The 13,221-nt window shown below is 41.9% G+C and overlaps 1 protein-coding gene across 2 annotated transcripts in view; it reads left to right on the forward strand.

The window, feature by feature from the left end:
• TIGAR (TP53 induced glycolysis regulatory phosphatase) overlaps positions 1 to 13,221 on the forward strand; it is a 254,178-nt gene that overhangs the window by 140,928 nt on the left and 100,029 nt on the right. For both annotated transcript variants that reach the window (XM_078673963.1, XM_078673962.1), the window contains one exon: positions 5,414 to 5,491. In XM_078673963.1, the coding sequence (XP_078530089.1) occupies positions 5,414 to 5,491 (78 nt within the window). The remainder of the gene's footprint in view (positions 1 to 5,413; positions 5,492 to 13,221) is intronic.

Here is a 13,221-nt window from a genome sequence, read left to right on the forward strand (position 1 = left end):
GGCAGCACCTCTTTCAGGTTGCAAATCTATCACGTCCAACAGTTGGATCTTGCAAATTATTTAAAAAGGTTATACTCTACCTTTTTTTTCCTCCCGCCCAATAACCCTCCCCCACTTGAACAGTATTCAGAAGAGCTGTCAGTCCTGCTACAGTTGCTCTCCAAAGGTGCCAAAGAGATGGTACTAAACTTGAAAAAAGGTGGGGTTGTTACACTCTCTATTTCTGCGTCCTGAAAAAGGGTGGGTGCCTCGGGTCACTTTTGGACCTCGGCCCCCTGAGGAAGGACAGATTCAGAATGCTCACATTGGCCCAGATCCTATCTGCTCTAAACCTGGGTGACTGAATGGGGTGACTGGATGGTGTCCGTGGGATAGCAGGACATATCATTTCAAATACTTGTACTGCAGTCCTACAGGCGTTAGCTGCGGTTTAAAGTAGGCCATGTGCATCTTACGTTTACCATGCTCCCTGTCAGCCTCATCCGTCACACCCTTCATGTGCACAATCCACTGGCTATCCCCCAACAAAGAATTCCTCCCCCTGCTGCACACAATATATTAGTATTAAATTAGATTCCTTATCAATGGTGAAAGAAAATCTCTTTCTAGGTTATTCACCACTCTGAGCTATTTCATTCAAAGAGGGTGTATCTTAAATAACCCCTTTTTGCTATATTTCTGAAATAGCGGTCACAATACTCCCTACAAGATAATTCCACCACCTCATAGAAGTGAGCTTTTGCCCTTGTCCCCACGGCTTTGCCCACACAGATAAAGGTAATATCCGCTCATTAAGGTTGCTTCAAGGAAAAAGCTTTTCATTGTCTGAAACGTTGCCTAGACCTGCAGGCAAAGCCTTCATAAGGAAGATAGCTGATTTAAGGGAACCCTTTCTGACCTACAAGCATTTAAATGCCAGTCCAGATTCCTTCAGAATCAAATACCCCTAAGAGCCACAGATGCAAATTACTCAAAGAATTCCCTGAATTACTTATCCCTGACCAGTATCTCTGCACCAAGATCGTATTAATGAAGATTAATATGATGTCCTTTTCTCGTGGTACCTCCTTTTGCAAAGACCTTTATTAGCCATGTACTTGCGACCATCTGGGACTCGCTCCATCAAAAACAGTATAGCATCAAATGTTACCAAGCTCGATTCCCCCATCCTCAAAGGCCAAGTGTTGCTCCGCATTTCATTAATGGCAATATTATGGTCTTGGCGTCAGACTCCAACATGACATTTTTTTATATACTTCTATTCTCTTAGGAATCTCAAGAACTCCAACCAAACCTTTCATACCACTACTGCCACCCACCCTGACCCAACCCCTGCAGGAGAACTCTCTTACACATCTCCCTAGAATAACCACTCTAACACCCTCCCTGTCTCACACAATGACTTCTTCTGACTTTACCATGCTCACTGAACCTCCCTTACCCAGAAAGTTAGTGAAAAATAGCTACCAATTCGAGCAATCCTGTGGAGGAGAGTGACTATTTTCCCCTCCTGCAGACCTTCCCCCCTCACCCCCACCTAAGTCAAACAAGGTAAGAGGAAGTGGATTACTTATCATTCAAAAAAAAAAAACTAATCACAACAGCCTCATCTCTGTTCCTATGTTGCCCTTAGTCTGCATAATTGCGTATACACGCCCTACACAGAAATGTCAAAGATTGTACAAACCTAAAATATTAACTTCTATTTTTCACAGTGAACTGGCCTAATGACTCTTCATTGACATACGGATCCTTCCCGACTTTGAGATTAAGTAGCTGGATCAAGACAGCTTTTCAGGAGAAAGAGTTGCAGTCATCCATAGACATTTGTTTCAATTTGGATGCTACAAATTGGATAAATGCTTCACTTTTTAATGCTTGGGAGTTGAACCCGATGCATGTGAAAATGAATCCCTCCAATAGTTATTTCATCTTCAACCTATTGTGGAACAACCAAATCTTTGTTGAACAATTAATGGCTCTCAACACCGAACAATCTCTCACAACCATCAGTTAGATCTTTGTAGGAGATTTTAACCTCAAGTGGAATGCCTCGATGGTTCTCAGGCAGCCCAACTGAGCTCCTTCCTCATTAGTAATGATTTTCCCAAATATTTACAACTCATACACACATTAAGGGATCAACTTTTGACCTTCTTATTGCACAAAAGAGGGTAATCTCGATTAAATTCTTGGGTATGGTCGACTCATTTTACCCCCTCCTCATTCTCTTTCATTTCAGTTTCAAAAGATCTTCAACGAAAGGTCAGGTTTAAAAGCCTAAAGTGTAGCCCTAATATACACACCATATCAACCCTATTGAGTTCTCTGCAAACATCAGGACTCAACTTTAACCCCAGCATTAACTAACCTGAGCAGTCACTACAATTAAACTATAGTCATTATAAGGGAGGAACTAGCTCTCATAAACTGTTAGAGACAAAAGCGCAAAATCTTGTTCCAACAGTGCAAAAAGGACATACACGACTGAAGAAGGCAACTTAGAACCGTCGAACGTGAGTGGATACAAAATCTGTCAACCTTGAACCTGACTAAACTTTGCACTGAAAGGATAAGATATAAAGTGGCCTCTTTGAGGCTTAAGCTCCCCTTTTCAGATTGTGGGTAAACTAAGTGTGACCCCACCCTAGAAAACTGTTTAATATCATCAAGCAATAGATAAGTCCTGCAACCAATTCTTTCAGCAGCCCACACCAGAGAAGTGTGAGGAAATAGTTGTATTTGCTAAGGAGATTAAAAAGATTGAACTTTTGCTGCAAACATTTTAGTAGAAAGCCAAACTCTCATTCCTCTGAAGACAAGTGCATCGTGAAATTCAGAGAGGTCAACAAAAGCATGACCATTAAGATAATAGCTAATACAGTACAAAAAGTACACTTTGTGGAACTGATCCAGGCCACCTTAATCTAAGAGTTCAGCAGTCTCATCGCCCGTACCTAACAAAATTGCTCAATTCTCCGCTACCACAAGGTGATATTCTGAACTGTCTGAAAATAGGGCAGTTTAGTCCCACTCTTAAAAAAATCTTGTGTTGACTCAGGAAACCTAACCAATCTCAGACCATCAACAAATCTACCATTCCTTGCAAAAAGTCTGGAAACTTTGTCTCCTCACATCTCAAACAATACACTGATGACCACTGCTTGCTAGAAAAGTTTGAGTTGGGATTCAGAGCTGGCTACGGCACCAACACTGCCATTCTACAGATCATGGATAATGATCTATGCCTCCTGGGCAATGAGGGCTCCTATCTATTCATACTTCTCGCGTCACATCATCAGCCATAACATCCTACCAAACTTTCTAAAGAAAATAGTGGGGATACATAGTCCTGCCCTAGGATGAATCTCCTCTCACTTAAGCAATTGTTCTCAACTGACTAAACTGGTTATCCGTGGGCTGTCTAAGGATTGATACTAGACCAAACTCTTTCCAGCATTTACATGGAATCTCTTTCCACAATCCTTAATTGCTTTATCCTCTCATGCCATCTTTGTGCTGACGATACCCAGTTTTATTTACAAGTCTTCTCTTAGGAAGAGCTCTGCTACCTTGATCAAACCCTAAAGATCCAATTATCCTGGCTTTCATCCAACCATCTAATCCTCAACCTGTCAACAATTGAATTATTTCTTATGTCCCATCCTCAGAGTGCGACTTGGTCCTAAATTGGTTGGACAAGATTAGCATACTAAACTACAATCTCAAAATCATTGATTGCACAAAGTCTTTGTGGTCCCACTTGACAAGAATCTAAACCTCTAAGGGCATATAAATGCCACAGCAATAGATGCTCAAAAGCCACTCAAACTTGTCAGAAATCATAAAACTGTTAATGCCCTACTTACTAGAATACATTAAACTTACCTAGCCCCATTGAAGGCAGCTCTCAGTGCACTCAACCTTTATTTTATTGTATGTATGTATGTGCTATTTCTATAACACAAATCTAGCAAACCGGCAGTGGAGCGTTCTACAGAGTGAAAAGAGAACGTAAAGTCAACGAGTGGAAGGAAGGGTAGTTGGTTTTTGGACTGTTAATGCATTGTGATGTAGTACTCTTTAAAAAGCTGCATCTTAAACTCTTTCCTGAATTGGAGTTGCATTGGGGTGGTCCTGATGGATACAGGGATGGTATTACAGATCCTAGGTGCTTAGATGGAGAAGGCCTGCCGTTTTATTTTATTTTAATTCTTAGTCTGCAGACTGATGGTTTCCTGGCTACAGGTGTGCTGAGAACCACCAGAGATATTGAGCTTGTATGCAAGATAAGCAGGAATGTTTGTAAACTCTGCAGCTAGTTCTGAAGATGGTGCTGACTGGCATTGGGAGTATGGGGGTGATGTGATTATATTTCTTCATGCCCTAGATGAGACTTGCTGCAGCATGTAGGATGGCCTTTAGGGGGTGCCAGTGTGGCGTCTAGGAAGCCATGGAGCAGGGCGTTACAACTATCCAGATGCTAGAGTGCAAGGGATGGATCAGAATCCTAAGGTGCCTTTCTGGAAGAAATGGCGTCACTTTTTTTTAGAAGAGAGAGCTGGAATAAGGATGTTGTTTGGTTTTGGTATGTGTTCCTAGAGGCTAAGGTTGGTATCCAGGTTGGATCCAAGTGACTTGGCATTCAGTGAATGTTCGGGCTTGAAGCTGCCAAGATTAATTTCATTGAGCCAGGTTTGTACCGTTTGTTCTTGGCAAATAGAAATTCTGTCTTAGTTGGGTTGAGCTTCATTTAGGCACTGGACATCCAAGTCTGAATGATGTGCAGGCAGTGTTTGAAGCATTAGATATCTGTGAGTAGAGCACCAAACTGCTCCATGTACTTGTTGAAGATGATGGAACTGTATGGAACTCTGAGGAACTTTGCAGGTGATGGACATCTTTTGAGACCTGGAGGTGGAAATGGGAACTCCAAACTTTTTTGCTGGGGATATAGACTCTGGACTTTTACCATTTACTGGTTGAAATACCTACCCAATTAACCTCATTTATACTTCTCTGCTTTGTATATGGACTCTAAACTCTAACCCTTGAGTTTTTGTTTTTTTTACGGCACAGGAGACTGCAAACTTTGAACCATGATTGGTAGTATATTTATGGTAAGTAACTGCTCTTAAATCCCCCGTATACCTTTAATGTTGTAACATTCCTAGGACCGATTGTAAGCACTCTGACAATTCCCAGTTTAGTATGCACTATATAAAACTGCAAATACAAACAAAAAAAAAATATCATTAGCATTAATGCAATAATTCACCTAACGGATCTACTTTTTTCCATGATCCACACCAACTATTCTTGAGAGTATTCTTGGGGCTGGTCCCTCTCGATATATGGCCACATGATTATGCAAGCATGTTAACCTTGAAATGTTTTTGTATTCCATTTGCAGACAGCTACTACAATTCTAGGTGAAAGCAGGATGTGCAAGGACCTCAAAATAAACTTAGATGCAAGACTTCGAGAACGAGTAAGTTGTTGGCACTTCTTAAAGAGGGAAGGATAGAAGAACGAGTTCTAAAAAATGTTGTTTTCTTTGAAAGACTTCCCTTATTTCCTAGCTGAGCCATAATTCTGTTTGGAGCATTGCTTGTCTATTTATATGACGATTATGGACAATGTAGCACACACCTCTTTATATATGTATGCATGTATATTGTATTTTTATCAAATTACAAAATAGAGAGAAAGAGGTGGAAGCAAGAGTGCTAGTTTGTCTCCCCTGGTCATAGATACATTAAAAAAAAGAGAACGAGCTTAGAGCGGTGCTCTAGGAAACCCAGTCAGCAGGGTTATTGAAGTTAAGCCTCCTTAACAGGGAACCCAGTTGGTTTTTTAGAAAAACCCTCACCCACCAACCTAGTTGGTGGCATGCTTCATCACCGGGTTTCCACCTTCGACGCCTGATTACAGCGGAGCTGTTTTTGTTTGTATTTTGTGAATAGTGGATACTGTGTGATTGGAAGTTTGAAACTACCTCCAGGGTACACAATCCTTTATTAGATGGTCCCTGAAGTAGATTTAAAAAATAGTTAACTGGACGCGAGTGAGACAATGGTCTCGCATGCCTTCTCACAATTTGTGAAGAGTGAATTTATGTGAGGTGGCTGTACCATATGGTCTGGCCACGTTCCATGGAATCTGGAGCACGGGACACGTATTGACCAGATTCCTTGGGATGAAAGTTGACATGGACTCTTCACACTGAATTGATTCACTTTCTTTGTGGCAATAAAATATATATAAAACATACCTGCGTGTCTGCATGATCTGTCGTAAGGAAAATGCAACACTGCTGACTAGCGGTGATTAGTGATGAAGAGCCTGGAGTCCTGCTGTGCAGATCACGTTGTCAGATCTCAACGGTTTCGTCCATTTAGCTTTCAGCAAATTGTTCTGGGAAGTTTACTCGGATTGCCTTCTGGTTTTGCGACCCGCGTGTGTAGTATTTTTACACTTCACGCTGGTCTCTGTGAGCACGTTGCCTTTAGAGCGCTAAACGCCAGTCAGAGAAAGCGCATTTCTATTGGCTGAAGACTTTATGCTTCACGCTGGTTCCTGTTATGTCTAGTGCGCGAACTGTCAGCAAGAAATAGTGTGTTTGGCTAAAGACTAGAGCGCTGACTGTCCGACATTACGATTTGGAGCTTACTTCACACTCCATCGTCAGCGCTATTCTGCTGCAGTGTTTATTGTACAAAAATCGCTCAGGTGCCCGTTTTCACGTCTGCTGCGAAATACAGTTACTCCACGTCTAGTGTGCTCATTGCTCATCATGTTTAGTATGGCAACCCATTTGCACGCTGTATGCAGTTCTATTCTATTCTTAACATGACATGGGGTTAATCAATAAATTCGGTGATTTGCACACCAAGTTAGTTATATTTAAAATATAGTTTTTTTTAATCGCAACTCAAATTAATACCTTCCTGCCATTATGGATGGAATTATTGCTCCTGCTCCATTCTTATCTACACCAGGAGAACCTGCTTTGGAATGGAAACAATGGAATAAAGGTTTTACAGCGTACATTGAAGCAATTGGTGGTGATGACTTTGCTGACAAATGTAAATTGGATATTTTCAAACATTGTTTAGGGGCTAAAGGGAGACGTATTTTAAGTAATTTACCTCCTTTAACAGTTCACCAAGAGGAAGATGACGATTTTGATATATATGAAATGGCCTTAAGTCAATTAGACAAATGGTATATAAAAAAGTCAACGAGATTGAGGCAAGGCACAGGTTTTTGAGTAGAGGTCCAATGCTTAATGAATCATTTCATACATTTGTGGGTGATTTAAGAATACTTGCAGCAAAATGTAACTATGCCTCATTTCACAATCAAATGTTACGAGATTAAATAGTCCATAAAATAGCTGACATGAAATTACAAGAAAAGTTATTAGCTTCAGAGGATTTAACTCTTGATAAAGCATTGGATATTACACATCGATTGAAGACATGAAGTTAGATATGAAGGAATTATCTGACAATAATATAGCTGAGATTCAAGTTATTAAAAAGAAGAGCAATTTTGATGAGAAAACGTGTGGTAAACCAAGGTGATAGCTTAAAGCTTACCTGGGCAAAAAATGGAATATGTGTGTTTCAAGTGTGGTATTTCTGGACATTTGGCCAGTGCCAACGGATGTCCAGCTATAGGACAAGTTTGTAGATATTGGAGAGTCAAAGGGCATTATGCCAGGATGCGTAGCAACAGGAATAAATATAGGGGGCATCTATATTTTCGACGTTAGACTTATCCAGTGCATATCACCAAATTGCATTGCACGAAGAAAGCAAACCATATACACCCTTCATTACATCAGAAGGTACATTTAGGTATGAGGATGCCCTTTGGTCTAATTTTGACATCATCAGTTTTTCAAAGGGTAATGCACACATTTTTAAGATTTAAATAACGTAGTATACTTTCAAGACCACATTTTGTTATTTGGTTGTACGAGTCAGGAACATACTGGAGTTTTTACATTTTTACATAAGGTGTGTAACATTCTCCAATATAATGGGTTGACTCTTACACAGGACAAGTGCAAATTTGGTGTGAAATCAGTTGAGTACTTGGGGCACAGTATTAGTAAGGATGGTGTGGCCCCCAAACAGAATTTAGTTAAGGCAATAGAAGATGCTCCCGAACCACAGAATAAAGATCAACTCAGATCTTTTCTTGGGCTTGTGGAGTATTATGCAAAAATTGTTCCACTGCTTGCAGACATATCGGGAATTAGATGAAAAAACCAAGGGTTCCAAATCAGATTCTGAGATACGAATCCCATTTGGAACATTTCTGAACGACATTGTAATCGGCCTCTAACTTGAAGTATTGTAATTGTCTGTATTTCTATGTACTAATTCATGTTTTTATTAGTATGTTTATTTATTTATTTTGAAAAGGTTTTAACTGCAAAGTGGGAGATGTAGTGTCTTGTAAATAAAAGAACGCTGGTACTTATGTTTCCCACTGTGCACTGTAGGCCTATGACGTAAGGTTTAGAGAGGTGAGTTGAAGGCTGGCTTAGAATTTTGAGTTCTGACTTACACGCATCAGATTAAAGACGTGTAAAATGACTCTCCATGTGTGACGTAGATAACAGCGGGTACCTGGGCTGGCAGGACGCTACATAAACTACACTGCATAGCAGGCTTAGGAGCTGGACCACCATTGTTGCCTGCACAGGTGAACCATTAGTCCTATGTAGGTGGACCCCAGCAGTCCTGTGCTTCCCCTTCCTTGCTGTCAGGTAGTCAGCTAGGTTCACTCATTTCTTTTCATATTCTGAAAGTCCCAAAACATTGATATTTATAACTTGTGTGTCAGGCTTTTGTTTCTCATGTCAAGCAGTGATTTTTCTGTTCTAGAAATGGCTGAAGTATAATAACCTTTTGGAAGAGCATGCATCTATGTGTAGTGGTTATTTCTCCCAGGGCTCAGGACAGGTTAAATGAACAGTCAACTATTGAGCTTCTATTGATATACACGCGTCTTTTGACTCATTCCGAAGCGGTTCGTAGATACAACAGCATGTGTGAGGCTGCTTTTCTGGTCTCGCTGAGTCAGCGCATGCGCCGCGAGACATTTAGTAGGTGAGTTTTCAAAGTGCTACTGGCTGGCCTAGCGCTTGTGTTCATGCAAGCGTGCACGCGCGCAGCTGCCATCTGTCTCTCACGAGTCATTAGCACCACTCGGCCGCACGCCTTGTTCTGCTGAGCCGCCCGTGTACGAATCCATCGTCCGGTCTCTCTTGCCAACATCTCACATGTCGAGACCATGGGTCGCAATTGACAGTGCAGCGAGCGAACACCATAGGGAAGACACGTCCGGCTGGACCCAAGTGGCCGCGTTTTTACTAATGGAATGTGTTACAAAGTCAGTGCATCTGGACTTTTCTTAAAGATCTTTCAGTGCCATAACACATTTTGAAGGAAATTAAATAGAATATTTTTAAATATGTCTTTTGTAAAAGCCAGAGCAGCTGCACAGCTGACGATGACATAACAGCACATGTTCTAAATAGCTACAGAAATCAACTTCCTTCCTTTTCATGACGCTTGGGGGCCAGCCTCTTGTCTGCCTCTTCTGAATGTCTTCAATCCGTGGTCTTTCCAGTAATGGCAGAGTGAAGTGCTCATACAGTCAGCGTTTTTTTTTCTTGTACTTGTGTGGGGTAGATATAGACTTTACAAGTGATAGCTAGGTCATTAATTCCTCTCAGACCAGCAGCCCGAAAGCAAGCTGTCACATTCTTTCCCGCCAGTTCCATTTCCCTTTCTCGCATGTCAAGACCATGGGTCGCACCTCACAGCGCAGCGAACGTAGACCATAAGAAAGACACGTCCGGCTGGACCCAGGGGAATGCGTTTCTACTAATAGAATGTGTTACAAAGTAAGTGCATCTGGACATTTCTTGAAGATGTTTCAGTGCCATAACACATTTTGAAGGAAATTAAATAATTTTTAATGATGTCATATGTTTGCAGAAAATCTTTTGGAAAAGCCAGAGCAGCTGCACAGCTGTGAGGATGACACAACAGCACATGTTCTAAATAGCTACAGAAATCAACTTCCTTCCTTTTCATGACGCTTGTGGGCCAGCCCCTTGTCTGCCTCTTCTGAAGGTCTTCAACACGTGGTCTTTCCAGTAATGGCAGAGTGAAAACCTCATACTGTCAGCGTTTTTTTTTTCTTGTACTTGTATGTGGTAGATATAGACTTTGCAAGTGATAGCAAGGTCATTAATTCCTCTCAGACCAGCAGCCCGAAAGAGAGAACCATTTCTGGGAAAATGCATGTTTATTAGAACACCAGCAGGGTCGGACTGGGACACCAAATAGGCTCTCGCACAGAAGTAAAATTATGACCCACATTTGATAGCTAATAAGTGGCCCATGTTTGCAGATTGAAGCAGTCTTGAACTTGTAAAGACGATGTATAAGGGGTTGGCAAGTTATGAAAGACTGCAAGGATTTGAACTTGCTACAGGGAATGATTGTTTCAATATCAGGAAAAATTTGCAGTAAAAGCTGGCTCAGCAGACCATGAAACAGGCCCACAAACAGCCCAAAAATCAGCCCACACACTGACTAGTCAGAGCAGGCCTTTGGGCACTGTCTGATAGCCCTATTGGCCAGTCCGACACTGAACACCAGTGTAAAAAGCTTTGATGACTGTAGTTACACTTATTTTTATATTGAGGTTTTGTTGACCTTATTGGTTTCAGTGAATCTAAATGCAAAGCCTTCTTGATTTAAAATAAATCTATACAAAAGCCAGTGCTTTAAGTGAACCGGGTCTCTCTGGGTCTCAGACCTCATTAGTAATTTAAACTGGCATTGAAATGTGCCTCTATTGGGCCCTATATTCATGTCCTTAACTTTACTGGCAAATAACACAGATTGATTTCTGAACAATGAATGTAAATAGTATTATGGTAATCCTTGTCAGCGATTTAGTTCCTATTTATATTTCACATCTGACTTAATCTTGCACCAAAATACCAGTCGGGTGGCACACTATAGTGATCACAAACGTTTAGTTCATGTATTTAAGCCACACCCCCAAGTACACAGGCCAGGCCCCTTCTACAGATGGCCCACTTTTTGCACTAGACTTGAAGCCCTGACAAACGCTTCCTTTCGCTGGCCTTGTTTAAAGGCATGGCTTTTCATTTGACTTTTCACATACTCCATAAGCTGAATTTACATCCCTCTTTTTAACATCCAGTGTAACATGAGTGCTTAAGGCCGATTGGTGCTCGTGCTTTGTCGCACGGACTTCGAAAGCATTTGAGGTTGAGTCAGCCGTGCATGTAAACCTAGATGTTGGCCCTTCATGATCTTTTTATATTTTGTGAAGAATGGATGATCTCACATACTTTTCTTATGGAAATTCTTCACATGCGTTCATACTATATGATGAGCTAATTTTTAGGTTTTGACTACAAACAGCTGTTGTCTGTTTTCGACATGCAACTGCTTACTCATTTCTTGCTATTGGTTGGCTCAATCATTACTCTAATTTGCTTGCTTCTTATTACTCAGTTTCTGTGTTCTGTCATTCATCTTCTAGTGTTTGTCCTTCCCCAGGGCCTGGACTCATTACTTGTGCCCTTCCTTTGCTCCCTTTTCAGGCACTACTTTTTTTTAGATCTCGCCTACGCAGCGTGCATGTGCTGCATAGGAGACCGTTAGCCGTCGTGCAGCTCTTTTTCACAGCACATACTCGTGCTTGTGGCGGCATACGCCTTGCGGGAGTGCGCAGCAGCGCGCCACAAGCGGGAAACATCCTTTACAACGCAACTTTTACCACGCAGTGCCTTTCCGACGAAACTATTACAACACATGTCATTACAGCTCATTGCGCTGGGGGGCGCTCTAGGATAGGGAATGGATTTAATTTACTATCCAACACCTTCCCTACTATCCACGGGGACTGGAGTTGGAATAGTAAATTAAACTATTCACTATCCAGCACCCCTAAGCGCTATGCGTTGTAACAGCATGCGTTGTAAAAACTGCGATGTAAAGGCATGCGTGGTAAAAGCATGCGTTGTAATGTCATACATCCGCCACAAGCACAAGTATGTGCTTTGAAAAAGAGCAGGCTGCTCTCTCCATCGCACGCGCACCACTCGCGGGTGCACCCCTCTGCCTCTCTCTCCCGCTGCAGTGCGAGGTGCGCGAGCTTGTTAATTTTGTTACTGCCTTTTTGTTATAGTTCTACATGTGTACTGTGTGTCAATTGTTGTTGCGAAGCCAGGACTGCTGTAGGGCAAGGAAGGTAAACAGGAAGTTGGACAAGGCATCCATTCCTGGCGCATACACCAGCAGCTGAAGGCTTCACAGTCATACTTCACCTCTTGGAAGTTTCTGTGGACTCTTTTGACCTCACTGACTCTGAATCTTAGTACATCTAGAGCGCTTCTGACCTGAAAGATCACCACTACCTTGATGCTCACACCGTTACCACTGTCTAGATTCTTCAAACTATGTCATTGTTGTGCTGTATATTTTTAGTATTTCAGAGTCGGGTGACTACTGCAAACTGGTCGTAATGCTGCATTTTACGTCCACATTAAAAGCCAAAACAATCCAAGCCCACTAGCGAACCCATACATGACTATGGGTGTTGCACAGGTTTATAAAGAATCACACCAACACTGGCAATACACTCAGACTGGGAGCTCTAGGCATGGGCTGAACAGAATTTAGTAACGTGCCACATCACTATGCATGTGCCGCTCAATGATAGGGGTTTATATGTAACTTGGGCCCCTCCGATCCTCTTCTGTGCTGTGCATGCGCATCACTATAATAACCACAACCGTGAAGACCGCCAACAGTCCCACCTCACATTCCAGACCACTTCCCCACTCTGACGTCCTACATAACAGACCTCATGCTCTTCTGAAAGTTCTTCGAGCCAATGTATGGAAAAATACACTCAATTTTTTAGGGTGGCGATAACAGCCTATCCACTCTTGTCGGCTGGGTGCAACTTGCCCGCCTTCTTACCTTCCTCATTGTTTTCTTGCCAACTTCACCATTTGAAAATCTGTTCTTCATCTCCTAAACGAGGCATACAGATTGTTTCTGCCCATTTGGCCTCGGCTAATACAAACACTGACAGCTCAAACACAGCTGATGGCTCGCTGTCTCACAGGAGAGCAACCTTGCCCTC

This window comes from Lissotriton helveticus, chromosome 1_1 (genome assembly GCF_964261635.1).
Source record: "Lissotriton helveticus chromosome 1_1, aLisHel1.1, whole genome shotgun sequence".
Lineage (NCBI taxonomy): Eukaryota > Metazoa > Chordata > Amphibia > Caudata > Salamandridae > Lissotriton > Lissotriton helveticus.